The sequence below is a fragment of the Lycorma delicatula genome, chromosome 8 (assembly GCF_047948215.1).
Source record: "Lycorma delicatula isolate Av1 chromosome 8, ASM4794821v1, whole genome shotgun sequence".
NCBI classification, from domain to species: Eukaryota; Metazoa; Arthropoda; class Insecta; order Hemiptera; family Fulgoridae; genus Lycorma; species Lycorma delicatula.
The window spans coordinates 96,326,197-96,338,849 of NC_134462.1; the positions used below are offsets into that span (position 1 = coordinate 96,326,197).

Below are 12,653 nucleotides of genomic sequence, written 5' to 3' on the forward strand. Positions count from 1 at the left end.
TCCGTTTTGTCTCTGAAAACTATAATCTATATCCGTTTATATTCTACCAAACAAAATAGCATATACAGTAGATTCCGGATAACCGGACCACTTCGGGACCGGGGCTAAATGGCTCTGTTAAGCGATATTAACAAAATATAAGGAGCTATGCACAAATACGGTATACAGGTGTATTCTAATTATTAAACTCGAATTAGCGATTCACTATTTTGAATTTTATTCCTAATATTAAGATTACACGAACAATATTATAAATTACAACGTAATAAAAATTTAAATACTCTACCGAACAATTCGCGTCTAATAAAATACAATTCATTATTTACTACCTTTTTATACAGAGTGTCCCATATAAAACGCAACCCAATCTTATATTGGTAGGTATTGAAATAATAAAAAGGCATGTGTAAATGTAAATGTAATTTTTATTATTACCATCCATTACCTTACATTTAGAGTAAATGTTGGAAGTGGCCGCCCTCTTGGAAGAGGAAGACAGACACTGTCTGTCTTCCTCTTCCAAGAATGCGATGAACTGAAATGAAATATCCTGATATCGTTCTGCATTAATGGTGTACTCGAAAAAAATAGGACCGATTATTTTCTTCCGCGATATCGCGCACCACACGCCCAACTTCTGCGGGTGTAATTGTTTTTCGTGATAAACATGGGGATTTTCAGCACTCCAAATTCTACTGTTTTGGCTGTTTACGTAGCCATCCAAATGAAACCGTGCTTCATCTGTGAAAAATAACGAATCCATAACATTAATTCCCTCACGCAGATATCGACGGAACCATTGACAATATTGTAGCCGTTTTTCTTTGTCGGGCTCAAGAAGTCGATGAAGCGTTTGAATGCGATAAGGTCGTAATTGTAATCGTTTGGTCGACCGATGAACAGTTGATTTAGACAAATTAATTTCAGCAGACAAACGTCTGATCGATTGATTTGGCGAGGCGAGTAATCGGTCTTTGATTTCAGTGACTGTATCTGTATTCAACACTGACGCAGATCTTTTGTGTTCCTTGTTATTAACAGAACCGGTCTCTCTAAATTTTGCAACTAACCTTAATACTGATGTTTTGTTAGGAGCCGGTTTATCTGGGTACTTATGGCGAAACAAATCTTGCACTGCAACCACTGATTTCGTACTGAAGTACGACTCAACAATGAAAACCGTTTCCTCTAGCGAAAACACCATCTTGTCTCTAGCAATACACTGAACGTTATGATTGCATTGTTACTATCGATAGTGTTTTACTGCGTCGCCGCGATGTTCAGATGTTGGTCCATTTCAGTAACGAGTAGGGGGGTTAAGCTTGACTTTTGAAATTTCATGGATGAGTGATTGATGGTTTGCGTTTTATATGGGACACCCTGTATTACATAGCTACATATAAGGACAGGCCTATTACAATTAAAAAGAACTACTGTTCTGGTATATGGTACAATGCATTACTGAATAGTTTTTGCAATCTTTCATAATTAAAAAGAAACAGAATACATAAACCAAACAACTGATAAACAAAATAGAGGTACAAAATACAGTAATTAATGTTATTTGTGAACAGTAAAATAAAAAAATACTTTAATGTCTCTTGCTTGTTTAAACTTTTTGAAAAAATTCTTTTATTTTGTCGTCTCTTTTTTAATACTTGGCGTTCTACAAATTTCGCACAGACTCGTAGGTCTTCTACTGGGCTTCCTTCACTGCCTTCTTGTATAAAATACTGCTGAAATCCGTCAATAAACGTTTTTGCATCTTGTGTAGATACACGTTTGACATCGGGTTCGTCTTCATCTTCTTCAATCTCGTCCAGTTGTTGGGTACCAGTAATGTTTTTAATTATTTCTTCGTCAGAGGTTTTATCCTCATTATAGCATTGTATTTTTTCGTCTAAATTTGAAAACTGTTCAAAATTTTGAACCTAATACTACAAAAAAACATAATCATTGTCAACAGCACCATCGCTTCCGGGAGAATACCAGACTGGAGGTTTCAGTATTAGACAACTTCAACGCTATTACAACGCTACGAAACTCCAGACGGTCTGCATGTCGTTATTTACAGTTTCAGTCAATCGGTCGAACGCCGGTGTTTGAAGGATTCTTCATAAGAATTTACGTATTCACTCGTACAAAATTCTAAGAGTGCGCGTGCAGACATTTTCTGCCAACAACTTTTTAATTTTATAAATGTTAGCCGGGATATTATTTAAGATATCCTAATAAGGGTCACATCTTCTCTTTATGTGGATATATGAATAAAAAAACTTTAAGTATAGGATGACAATCCTAATGGAATTCACCACAAGCTACAGCGCAATATCAAAGTCACCGTCACCGTTATCCAACAACACTCTATGGAATTTTTGTTACCGTCATTTCAGAGCGACACGTCCAAACGATTGAAGAATTTTTGTCTCCTCAAATAGCGCAGGTATCTGAAATCGATTTGAATGTGGTTTCAACATGATAGGGCGACCGGTACGCAAGTAGGCGTTTCCAGACTACGTTCCAGACAAGGCGATATTTCTTAGCCTGTAAATTACCAAATCTTACATCATGACTTTTTCTGATGAAGCTAATTAAAGGGTAAAATATTCAACGATCATCATCCAAGAAACGTCGAGAAAAGAACTCAAAAAGAAAATTTCATCATAGTTCTTTGCAATTTAAGACGAAAATATTCACTTTACGTATGTGTGAATCGAAATTCTGGCCACCTTCAGGATATAATGGCGAAAAGTTAAAATATTTTAAGATACAAAATGCTATTAGATAAACTGCCGATTTGTAAAAAAGTTTTTCTTTTAATGTATAAATAAAATTTGTAATATTTTAAATCGCCTGTTTTGTTGACTCATCCTTTATATTTAGAAATAGCTTTATGCTTGTAACATCGTAATTCGTGTAATAGAAAAGTCAACATCTGCCTGCACACAATCAACAAAGACTACAGTAAGAGGAAAAATATTATATTTACTCGTATTAACGTTAAAGTCTTTCATAAGATTTAAAAATTATTTATCAAAAGGTTAAAATACGAATAATATTCGAAAAAAATGAAAGCGAAAACCAATAAAACCAATAATCTTATAGAGCGGTCGTTAAATATAATCGTTTTTACGTTCAAAGAATTACGTCTGTTAAATAATAGCGTAATATTTTAGTCTATTACTAAGATCGTAGTAAATAATACGATGAACTTAATAAATATACTTAACATATTCCCTTTCACATAATCGCAGGCCTGCGAGTTAATTTAAAAATATTTAATAATCGATAAAAACACAGAAATACAACAAGAACACGACCACAGTTAATGTAGGCAGGAGAATGTAGACAAATCCACCGATATCGACTTGCTCGTAGCATATTTAAATTTTTCGATTAATAATAAATTAAAATTATTTGAAACTTCATTTTTATTAGTACTTCATCAACGATGTAAAGAAATCAAAGTTGACACGTAAGGATTTCTAATGATGTCGTCAGAAAATGTTCGAATGTATCGTTTAACATGTTGAACGCGCACCATTTTGTTCGGAATAATGGTTGCAAAAATAGTCTGCGCGTCGTACATGGATTTTAACTTTTCACATTGATGATGATGTAATCATTACACTTACATATATATATATATATATATATATTAATCGATTTATACAAAATCGTAATACAAACTCTTTGTTTTGACTAGGAACTTACACACGGCGAAATAAAATGTAAAATGATTTAGGAAAACAATAAACTTGGCTATGATTAATTAGCGCTCATATATATATATATATATATATATATATATATATATGCCACCGATGCGATGTCAAGATGCCACCGATGCGAATGCCACGTGTGACATTCCCATCGGTGTACTAAACCTAAACGGATCCAACAGACATTACGCTTTACGTCTTAAACAAGACCAACCGATTGAGCTGACTGCTACCTACCCGATGGAAGAATGAGTCACCGGTGGAAACCGGTGACTTTGGAAATGCCATCGATAACAGCAATTGAAAGTGTAGGTGCAAAGAGTGTTCAGTTACTTAGTACCGGTTACGAAAACAATGTCGCTCGGTGATTTGACAATACTTTCGGACGGGAAAAAAAGTTAAAAATATTCCACCCGATATTGTCGTACGAGCAAAAGAAAATGGACAGATGAATAATGAATCAGAACTGGAGCGGATTAAATGTGTCTGGGAGCGTCGATCACGAGCTTTATTACGAAAACCTTCCGTACTAGTAACGAACAGTTTTAGGAATCATACGGCAGATGATGTTAAGCGAAAACCGATTCCTGTAAAGTGATCAGGTTATTACGCCTGGCTGAATGACATCTATTCATCAACATCTAGATATCTGCGAAAATCGACCACTTAGATAATTTTGTTGAAGGGGTGGAGAAAAATAGTGATAAGGGGTGTCGACCGATCTCGATAGAAATATCCGAAGATTAAATCGTTTGTTTAACGTTTTGATATTAATAATATTTGTTAACCTTTTTTAAAAGAATAAACGTTCATGTATCTTAAAATATTTCTGTATTTACTCATATAAACTTGACTGGAGCAAGATGGAGAAATCGTGCTTTTTGCATTTGATTCTTACCATAATCTAGATGTGCACGCAGCAATTTGTTTCTGGATTCAGCACATCCTGATCGCAGACGTCACTTTCATATTTTGAATTCATACATTTTCATGTAATTTTTTTTTTTGTCCAGCCGGAGTATATTGCGGGCAATTTCTCTTTCACAGTGTGTGCGGCCGCGTGTTCAAGTACTGTCGGCAGCAAAAGTACAGTCGAGTAAATCGAAGTATTTTATAATAAAATTCACATATGAAAAATTTAATTTTTTTTTTTTAAATTAAATGGTTTTTCATCGTTAAAGTTAGTACACTTCCTCTTACGACTTAAACATGAAGTGTACCAGTTCAAATTATAAAATGAAATAATCTCAGTTGGCAATGTATTTATTAATAAATAAATCTTTTATAATGATTGTTGCATAATAATATATTATACCGATCGCATCAGAAACGTATAAATAAGCTACTTCATAGATAAAAAAAGAAACTGTCCCAGCATTTGCTTGGATGGATCGAAGGATATCTTTGTAAAATAATATTTTGATCAGACCATCAACACAAAATACATGATTAATTTATAAGGTAATAAGTTGATGCAATTAAAATTCTTAATAATTATTAAAAATATAAATGAAGATACTAAATATTTAAACACTAATTATTTGACAAACATTTACGTGCAAGTACAACGGGATGTAGAATATTCAAACGCTTTTATTGATTTTTTTTAATAATATTATCTAAAAATTAATCGACAAAATAATATTATTTCTGTAAATAAAATCTTTTAATTTCGTTTTAAGTGGTTTAAATGATCCGGTAATTCATTAAAAATGCCAACATAAATAGGTCCTTTCTCACAAGCTGAAATATCTTGTTCAGTTATACAAAAATAGTACCGTTGTCTGGATTGGAAAAGGTGGATATTGTTATTTTTTTTAAAAAAACAAGTAACTATTCTCTTTAGCAAAGATTGCACGTCCATAAATATAAATTCATAGATCGATTAATATTTTTAATTTTCCAAACTTTACTATTTATACCTATTGACATCAAACGATGATTTTGACAGTCCGTAATTGTATCTTAAAAACTCGTTTAATTTTTTTTTAAGGGGTCCCAAGGAATGGAAAAATCAGTTGAAATGCGAAATCAATTTAGTTTACAATGTGATAATCACAAATGGATTCAGTTTTCTCTTAAAAAGAGGAAAATCGTTTTTTTCTTCAGTTTTTTTAGTTAAAAAATTATTATGAACGGGAAAATGTAAGAATTGAACAAAATATAAGAATTTGAATTCGCATACCAGTAAACAATGACACGGGAGTAATAAATCTACTTATTATTCTTGTTACTTAATATTCATTTTAAATCTAACCGAATTGGGTTTTTATAGTAATAAAACAATTATATACTTACATTTATTATTTTAAATAAATCATAACGTAAGGATGACATAATTTATTAAAATATTTTGAGAAAATTTAAATTTATTTATTTTTAAAGTTATAATCAGATTTAGGATTTTTATCCTAAATTTTACGGAACCGAATACAAAGATTATAAACCTAATAAAGACAAAAACTTACTGAAAATAAATTTAAAAATTCTGATAAAAATCCCCAAAACCTGTACCTAAAAAAAAATATTGACTAATAATTTTAGAAAATATGTACTTCACTCAAGAAATTAAATTAATAGGAAAGAAATAGCGACTGTAATTTCAAAAATTAATAACTAAAGGCTGTATAATGTAAAACTCAAAACGTTTTTATCGTAGTAATAACAAATAAAACCTATACCTTAACAGTAATAATAGTCATCTTAATACGCACCATAAATTTAAATTAATGGACTAAAAAAAAAGTGTTAACGGAAAATAATAAAGTTAACTACAGTACGATAAACCAAAATAAATAATAATTAAAATTAATATAAAAAAAAAGAAAAGAAATAATTAAATACCAGCTCATCACAACACAACAGCCATAATAACATAACAATACAAAGCATTTTTATAAAGAAAATGCGCATTCAATAATTAAAACTTGAAAAAAAAAGAAAATTTTTTTTAGCATGCTATACAGGCATTATCTACTTTATATAAAGATCATGTCTAACTAAAACAACAATTACATATACAAACTGTATAATTACATACAAATATATCTATATATAAAATATAATACATAATTAATATATATATATATATATTAATCGATTCGATTGTTGCTTCTTAATGATAAATGTATATAATTAATTTATGTATAGAGTGATGAAAAGGAAAATTTTTTTTTAGATTAAATATTAAAAAATACATATATTAATATATTAATTTTGTTTTTTCATTTTGCCCTATGAGAATGGCGAGTAGACGTTATCAATTAGAACAGTGAGATTGTTGCTAAAGAAACACGTCTATCACACGTCGGTTGATAACAAACGTTTCGATTTAAATAGATAACTCGTCCGCTTAACACACAACTAGATTCTAACCGACCAAGACTTCACGAAAAATTTACGAGAAACATTTTAATCAAACTTATTTTTGGTGCCACGAAAATTAAAAAAAAAAAAAAAAATTACATGCTGATCGGGTCCTACAAATAATAAAATAGAATTCGTTACAAGGAATTTTATATTTTAATCTTATTTTTTTTATTGTTAGGGGATTATTTTAAATATTAATAATTGTTTGCCAATATTAATATTTTGAATATTTATACCAAAAAAAAATCATAATTTACAGGATTTTTTGTCGGTTTATATATATAAATAAATAATAAATAAAGAGCATATATAAACGGTAATTTGGAAAATGACCTTTCTATAATATAATGTAGTTGCATTATTACAATATTAACATTTTTTTCATTACTTACTAAAAAATTGATTATAAAAATGTGATTATAATCCTGAAATATTAAGAATGAACACATTTGTTTGCTTATGAATGGATGTGTTTATATCCGTGATTAAATTTAGGTTACAACTTAAAAACACAACGGGTAAAATCTATACAAGATACAATGTTATTAATTTTAGAAAAGTAAATTTTACTTTATTATTTAAAAAAAAAATTATTATAATTTATTTTATGGATTTCTCTAAAAGTTTTTTAAAATTATTTAAATAAAATACTAAGTACCTATTTAAATATTAATACATCGTTCGCTTTTAATCACTCGTACATTTCAATTTTGTAGATTTTTATTTTTATCTTATGAATATGAAATAAGAGAAAGAATAATAAACTGACCAGCATCGACGACATGTTGTAATGTTGGAAATCTTTTTTTCACTCTAACACTAACATGTTTTAGCGTTATCACATATGCTAAAACTGCATACCTAACTATATTACGTCTCATCAATCGACCGCGCTCATCCTGGAAAACAAATTCAATACAAATTAGGTACAATTCGAATGATTAATAATAATAATGATAATGATAATAATAATTTCTTTATTTGTTTGTTCAACAGAACAGTTTCACAAAACCTTTGTATGTTGCACACTATTACATAAAATCATATAGAATAATCACAATATCAAAAGAATAGCTACAATTCAACAACTCACATATAAATTAATTTTTCTCAGAGGAAATTAGAATACTTTTTGAAAAATTGCAGTTAGATGTGGATAAAGAAAGGGTAGGGAGAAAATGTTTAAGTCTGTTTGACATCGAAAAATGATTAATTTATGAAAAATTAAAATTGAAACATTAAGGTTCGAATATCTTAAACATTTATATTTCGATAAATTAAGAAGATTAGGGAATATACTGCACAGAAAGGGCAAGAGAGCTCGAATCCGTTCATTGGAGTGAATCAGAAAACTTTCCCCTCCCTAGAATTGTAGGGAGGGGAAAATCATTTAATGCAGAAACTATTGTAATTAAATTGAAGAAGCTGTTGTACTATATTTCCCCATTTTAGTTAAACCTTTTTTGAATGAGTCCTCAAAAATGAGTCCTTGTTAATAAGAGCGGAAATCCCATTGGATTTTTAAATTTTGATACGGCTAGATTTCAGTCAGAGTTGTATATAAATTTATGTAAAAAATGGTTATTTTTTTAATCGATATAATATTATAATTATATAATTTAAACAAACTGAAAAAAATGGATTAATTTGTTGCACTTGAGTGAACACGTAATCTATTCACGTAAATTAAATTATACGACCGTCATAATTTTTCATTTAATTACCTAGGGTCTGTGTGCTAAGTATGAAGATAATTCATATTTTCGATGTCGTAATACTGACTCCCTAGGATTAAGTTCACACCTGTTAAAGTTTAAATTACTTTTAGTTGCTTTTACTTTCCCTTTAGATAGCGCTATAGCAGAGCTTTAGCTCTAGAAGGGAAAATACTGAATCGGTTCAATTTGGGAATATGCAGTTTTCACCGGATCTTAAGGTATTCTCACCAAAGGAATCCAAAAAAACCGGATGAAAATTTTCCGGGTATTAATGTTTGTATGTACGTGTGTGTGTGTTCAGTGTTGGCCTCTAAATCACCTTATATCTCCAGAACTACCGGACCGATTTTGACCAAATTTAGTAAAATGACTTCAATGTATAGGACGTTGATGCCATTAAATTTTAACTTAAGGCTGTAGAGCAAGCCTTAACCCTTAGTATCTCAAGATTTCGCCTAATTAAAGTCATATTTCTCTAAGGCACATCGGTTACAATTAAAAAAATAATAGTATCCGCAAAAATCGTTTTTGCAAAATCGCACCCTCATCAAAAAATTGTCTTTAACTAGTGGTTAAGCGGGCATACTGTGTCAATAGTACTCCCTGTCACCACAAGAAGCGTTGGTGTAGCAGTCTACCATCTTGGAATTTCCCTTTTTTCCTGTGGGAAATTCTCTTTTCCCTCGTTCTCTTGGACCTGGAAATTTGAAATTCCACAGGGTTGCAATCAAATTATTTTTTACTCTTTAAATGTGAATTATTTATTTTAGTTAATATTTTAAATGTCGGTAGCACTGACGTACTGTTGTTATCGTATGCTATGTTGTGACGTCATAGGTGTGTGATAGAATTAAATAAATAATATTTCTTCTTTTTCCTGTTTTAGCCTCCGGTAACTACCGTTAAGATAATTCTTCAGAGGATGAATGAGGATGATATGTATGAGTGTAAATGAAGTGTAATCTTGTACATTCTCAGTTCGACCATTCCTGAGATGTGTGGTTAATTGAAACCCAACCACCAAAGAACACCGGTATCCACGATCTAGTATTCAAATCCGTGTAAAAATATCTGGCTTTACTAGGACTTGAACGCTGGAACTCTCGACTTCCAAATCAACTGATTTGGGAAGACGCGTTCACCACTAGACCAACCCGGTGGTTCAAATGAATAATATTTAAAGTGTAAAAAAAATATCTCTGTCTGGCCAGGTCTCAAACTCGATTGCCCGTTTGAGACTATGTACCTGGTGCGTTAAGCCTTGAGGCTACACCAGTCTGCTGATCCTACAAGCGAAATTTTTTCCATGTAAATTGTGAAATTACATTAGTTTAGTTAGTGCCAACCGTCACCGCTAGTACCGTTACAACCGCGCGAATGGTATACGCGCGTGCTTTAGTTAGAAACATTGAATTAAATAAATGAAAAAAAAATGTTATGTTTAAATAAAATTATAATTATTTTTAATTAAGTTGTGTAAAAGCTGTGCATCAGAAACAACCCACAGTTGTCGGACTTCTTTTGCAAAAATTCTTCTTTTGCAGCTTTTCAACAGCAGCCAACCTCAATCAGATCATAAGTCCTTAAATCTTTGAAATTAATTATTTTCATTCGACCAAAAAACTTTTAAGATTATATTAAAATATATTTATTATTATTGTAATAATAATTATATTTTTCTTAAAGATTCGGAACTCTTTACGTAACAAATTATTCTGTAGAAAAATTTAACTATTCAAGATCGTAATTATATCTATTAAATACGTTGTTCGAATCAATAACCGCCTTGGTTTAATACTTCGGTTAGGTGTAGTAATTCTATAGCTCAATTTCGCTGGTTCATAATTCAAATAAATAATAGTCATTGTTCAGCCATGAAAGCGTAAAACGTATTTATTTCACTTATCTCTATCTAACTGGATAGGGGATCCCATGTATTGAAATTGGTAAAATTTGAACCATAACTAGCGCTACTAAATGAGTGGTAGAACTAAATAAAATAAATTTGTGAGTAAAAATCATGCGGAAGTGTGTTTTGTAAAATAAAATGTACGAAATTGAACAATGTATCTTTCTTTAAGTAAATACAACTTAAGATTTAAGGTTATAACAATGTAAAAATCGCAAAACTTTCGTAATTCTTGTGAATTCATAAGTCGTTTTTCATAAATAATAAAAAAATATTGATTAAATATATACAGCAGTCGTACAACTATTGTCCAATTTGGTTATCTTTTTTTTCGTTTTTTTGTTTAACCTCCTGGTCCACCGTTAGATATTGCTTCAGAGGATGAGATGAATGATTTTTAACGTGTGAAAATGTCATGCCTGACAGGATTCGAACCCGGGAACTCTGGATGAAAGACCGAGACGCTACCGCTCGTGCCACGGAGGCCGGCTGGTTATCTGAGTTAAGTAAAATAAACATCGTTACCATCACGATTATAGTCGCGCAAGCGTACAACGGTTTTATTTAGTTTCCAACATCTCATTCTGCTGCGTTGGCGTATGCTTCAATATTGAACAATTAATTATATTTTACGCCATAAGGATCCTCTAACCAGTTATACAGAGATCAGCGATTTATTTACTTTTACAAATGAATAAGACGAAAAAGAGACATGAATCTTAACATACGTATATACTCGAAGGTGCAATTTACTTATTATTTTATCTGTTGGCTTTACGTCACATCAACTACCTGAGGTTGTTAGAAATTATGCTGGGGCTAACGAGTTATAAATTTCTCAGATCCTATCCAGGAAATGAAGCCGGAACCTTCAGTTGTTTCAGAGTAACAGCAAGCACGTTATCTACTGTTCCACCTAGGCGGTCTTATTCTTAAATCTAGTTTTATTGGTTACAAAGTTCAGTATTCTTGAAACTAATTTTTTAAAGAAATTTCGGATTATTTTAACATTCTATTAAATAAAACTGATAATATAATGAAAATTGAAATTATGTTATATTTTACATTATGCTACGATGAACAGATTGTTTATGAATCTAAATTAATTATTTATGTAACTGATACCCGTTGAATAATCGATATTTCTATGTTACGTAACCGGATAAATATCATTTGTTATTTCCTGTTACCTCATACCTGATTGTTTAAATATCAAATATTAATTAATTACTATTTATAAATCAGAAAATTTAAATAGCATCACGTAAAGAATCGAAGATAATTTAAGATAGTAAATAAAAATTGTTTAATGCGAGTCAAGAAATATTTTATTTTCCAATACCGAATTTTTTCCTAACTAAAACTATTTTATTATATACACTAAACGTTTATATTACTTACATACTTATTATATATTACTTATTTATACACTTAAAGTTAATAAACGTACAAAATAAATAAAATATAGGTAGGTTAATAAAGGACAAAATGCCTTTTAAACATAAATAACAGAATTGCCAATTTTAATTTTGACTTAAACAATTCAACTAAAGACAAAAAAATTTCTGTAGGTTTGGTACAGACATTGTTAAATCATTAAAACAGGAGTTATCTATAAAATATCATAATGCAATTTTGAGTAAATCTATGTAATCGTAAATGAATTTTTATAAAAACCTTCTTTTATTAAAAAAATAAATAAAACCGAATACAAAAAAATACTACAGAAAAATCAAAATTATTACCATTAACATGAAAAAAAAATTAAATATGCTTTAAATATTGTTCAAAAAAACCTTCTTCATTATTAATATAAGTCACTACAACGTAACATCTGTTGCTCTTCCTAATCACATAACCACAAACAAACGTTCTCACTTCCACCGAAAGCGTTCCTAATACAACATTTTTGTACAATTTTTTAATAAAACTCAT

General features: G+C 30.3%; 1 protein-coding gene across 2 annotated transcripts in view; it reads right to left on the reverse strand.

The window, feature by feature from the left end:
- Best2 (bestrophin 2) overlaps positions 1–12,653 on the reverse strand; it is a 380,716-nt gene that overhangs the window by 128,659 nt on the left and 239,404 nt on the right. For both annotated transcript variants that reach the window (XM_075372465.1, XM_075372464.1), the window contains exon 4: positions 7,861–7,990. In XM_075372465.1, the coding sequence (XP_075228580.1) occupies positions 7,861–7,990 (130 nt within the window). The remainder of the gene's footprint in view (positions 1–7,860; positions 7,991–12,653) is intronic.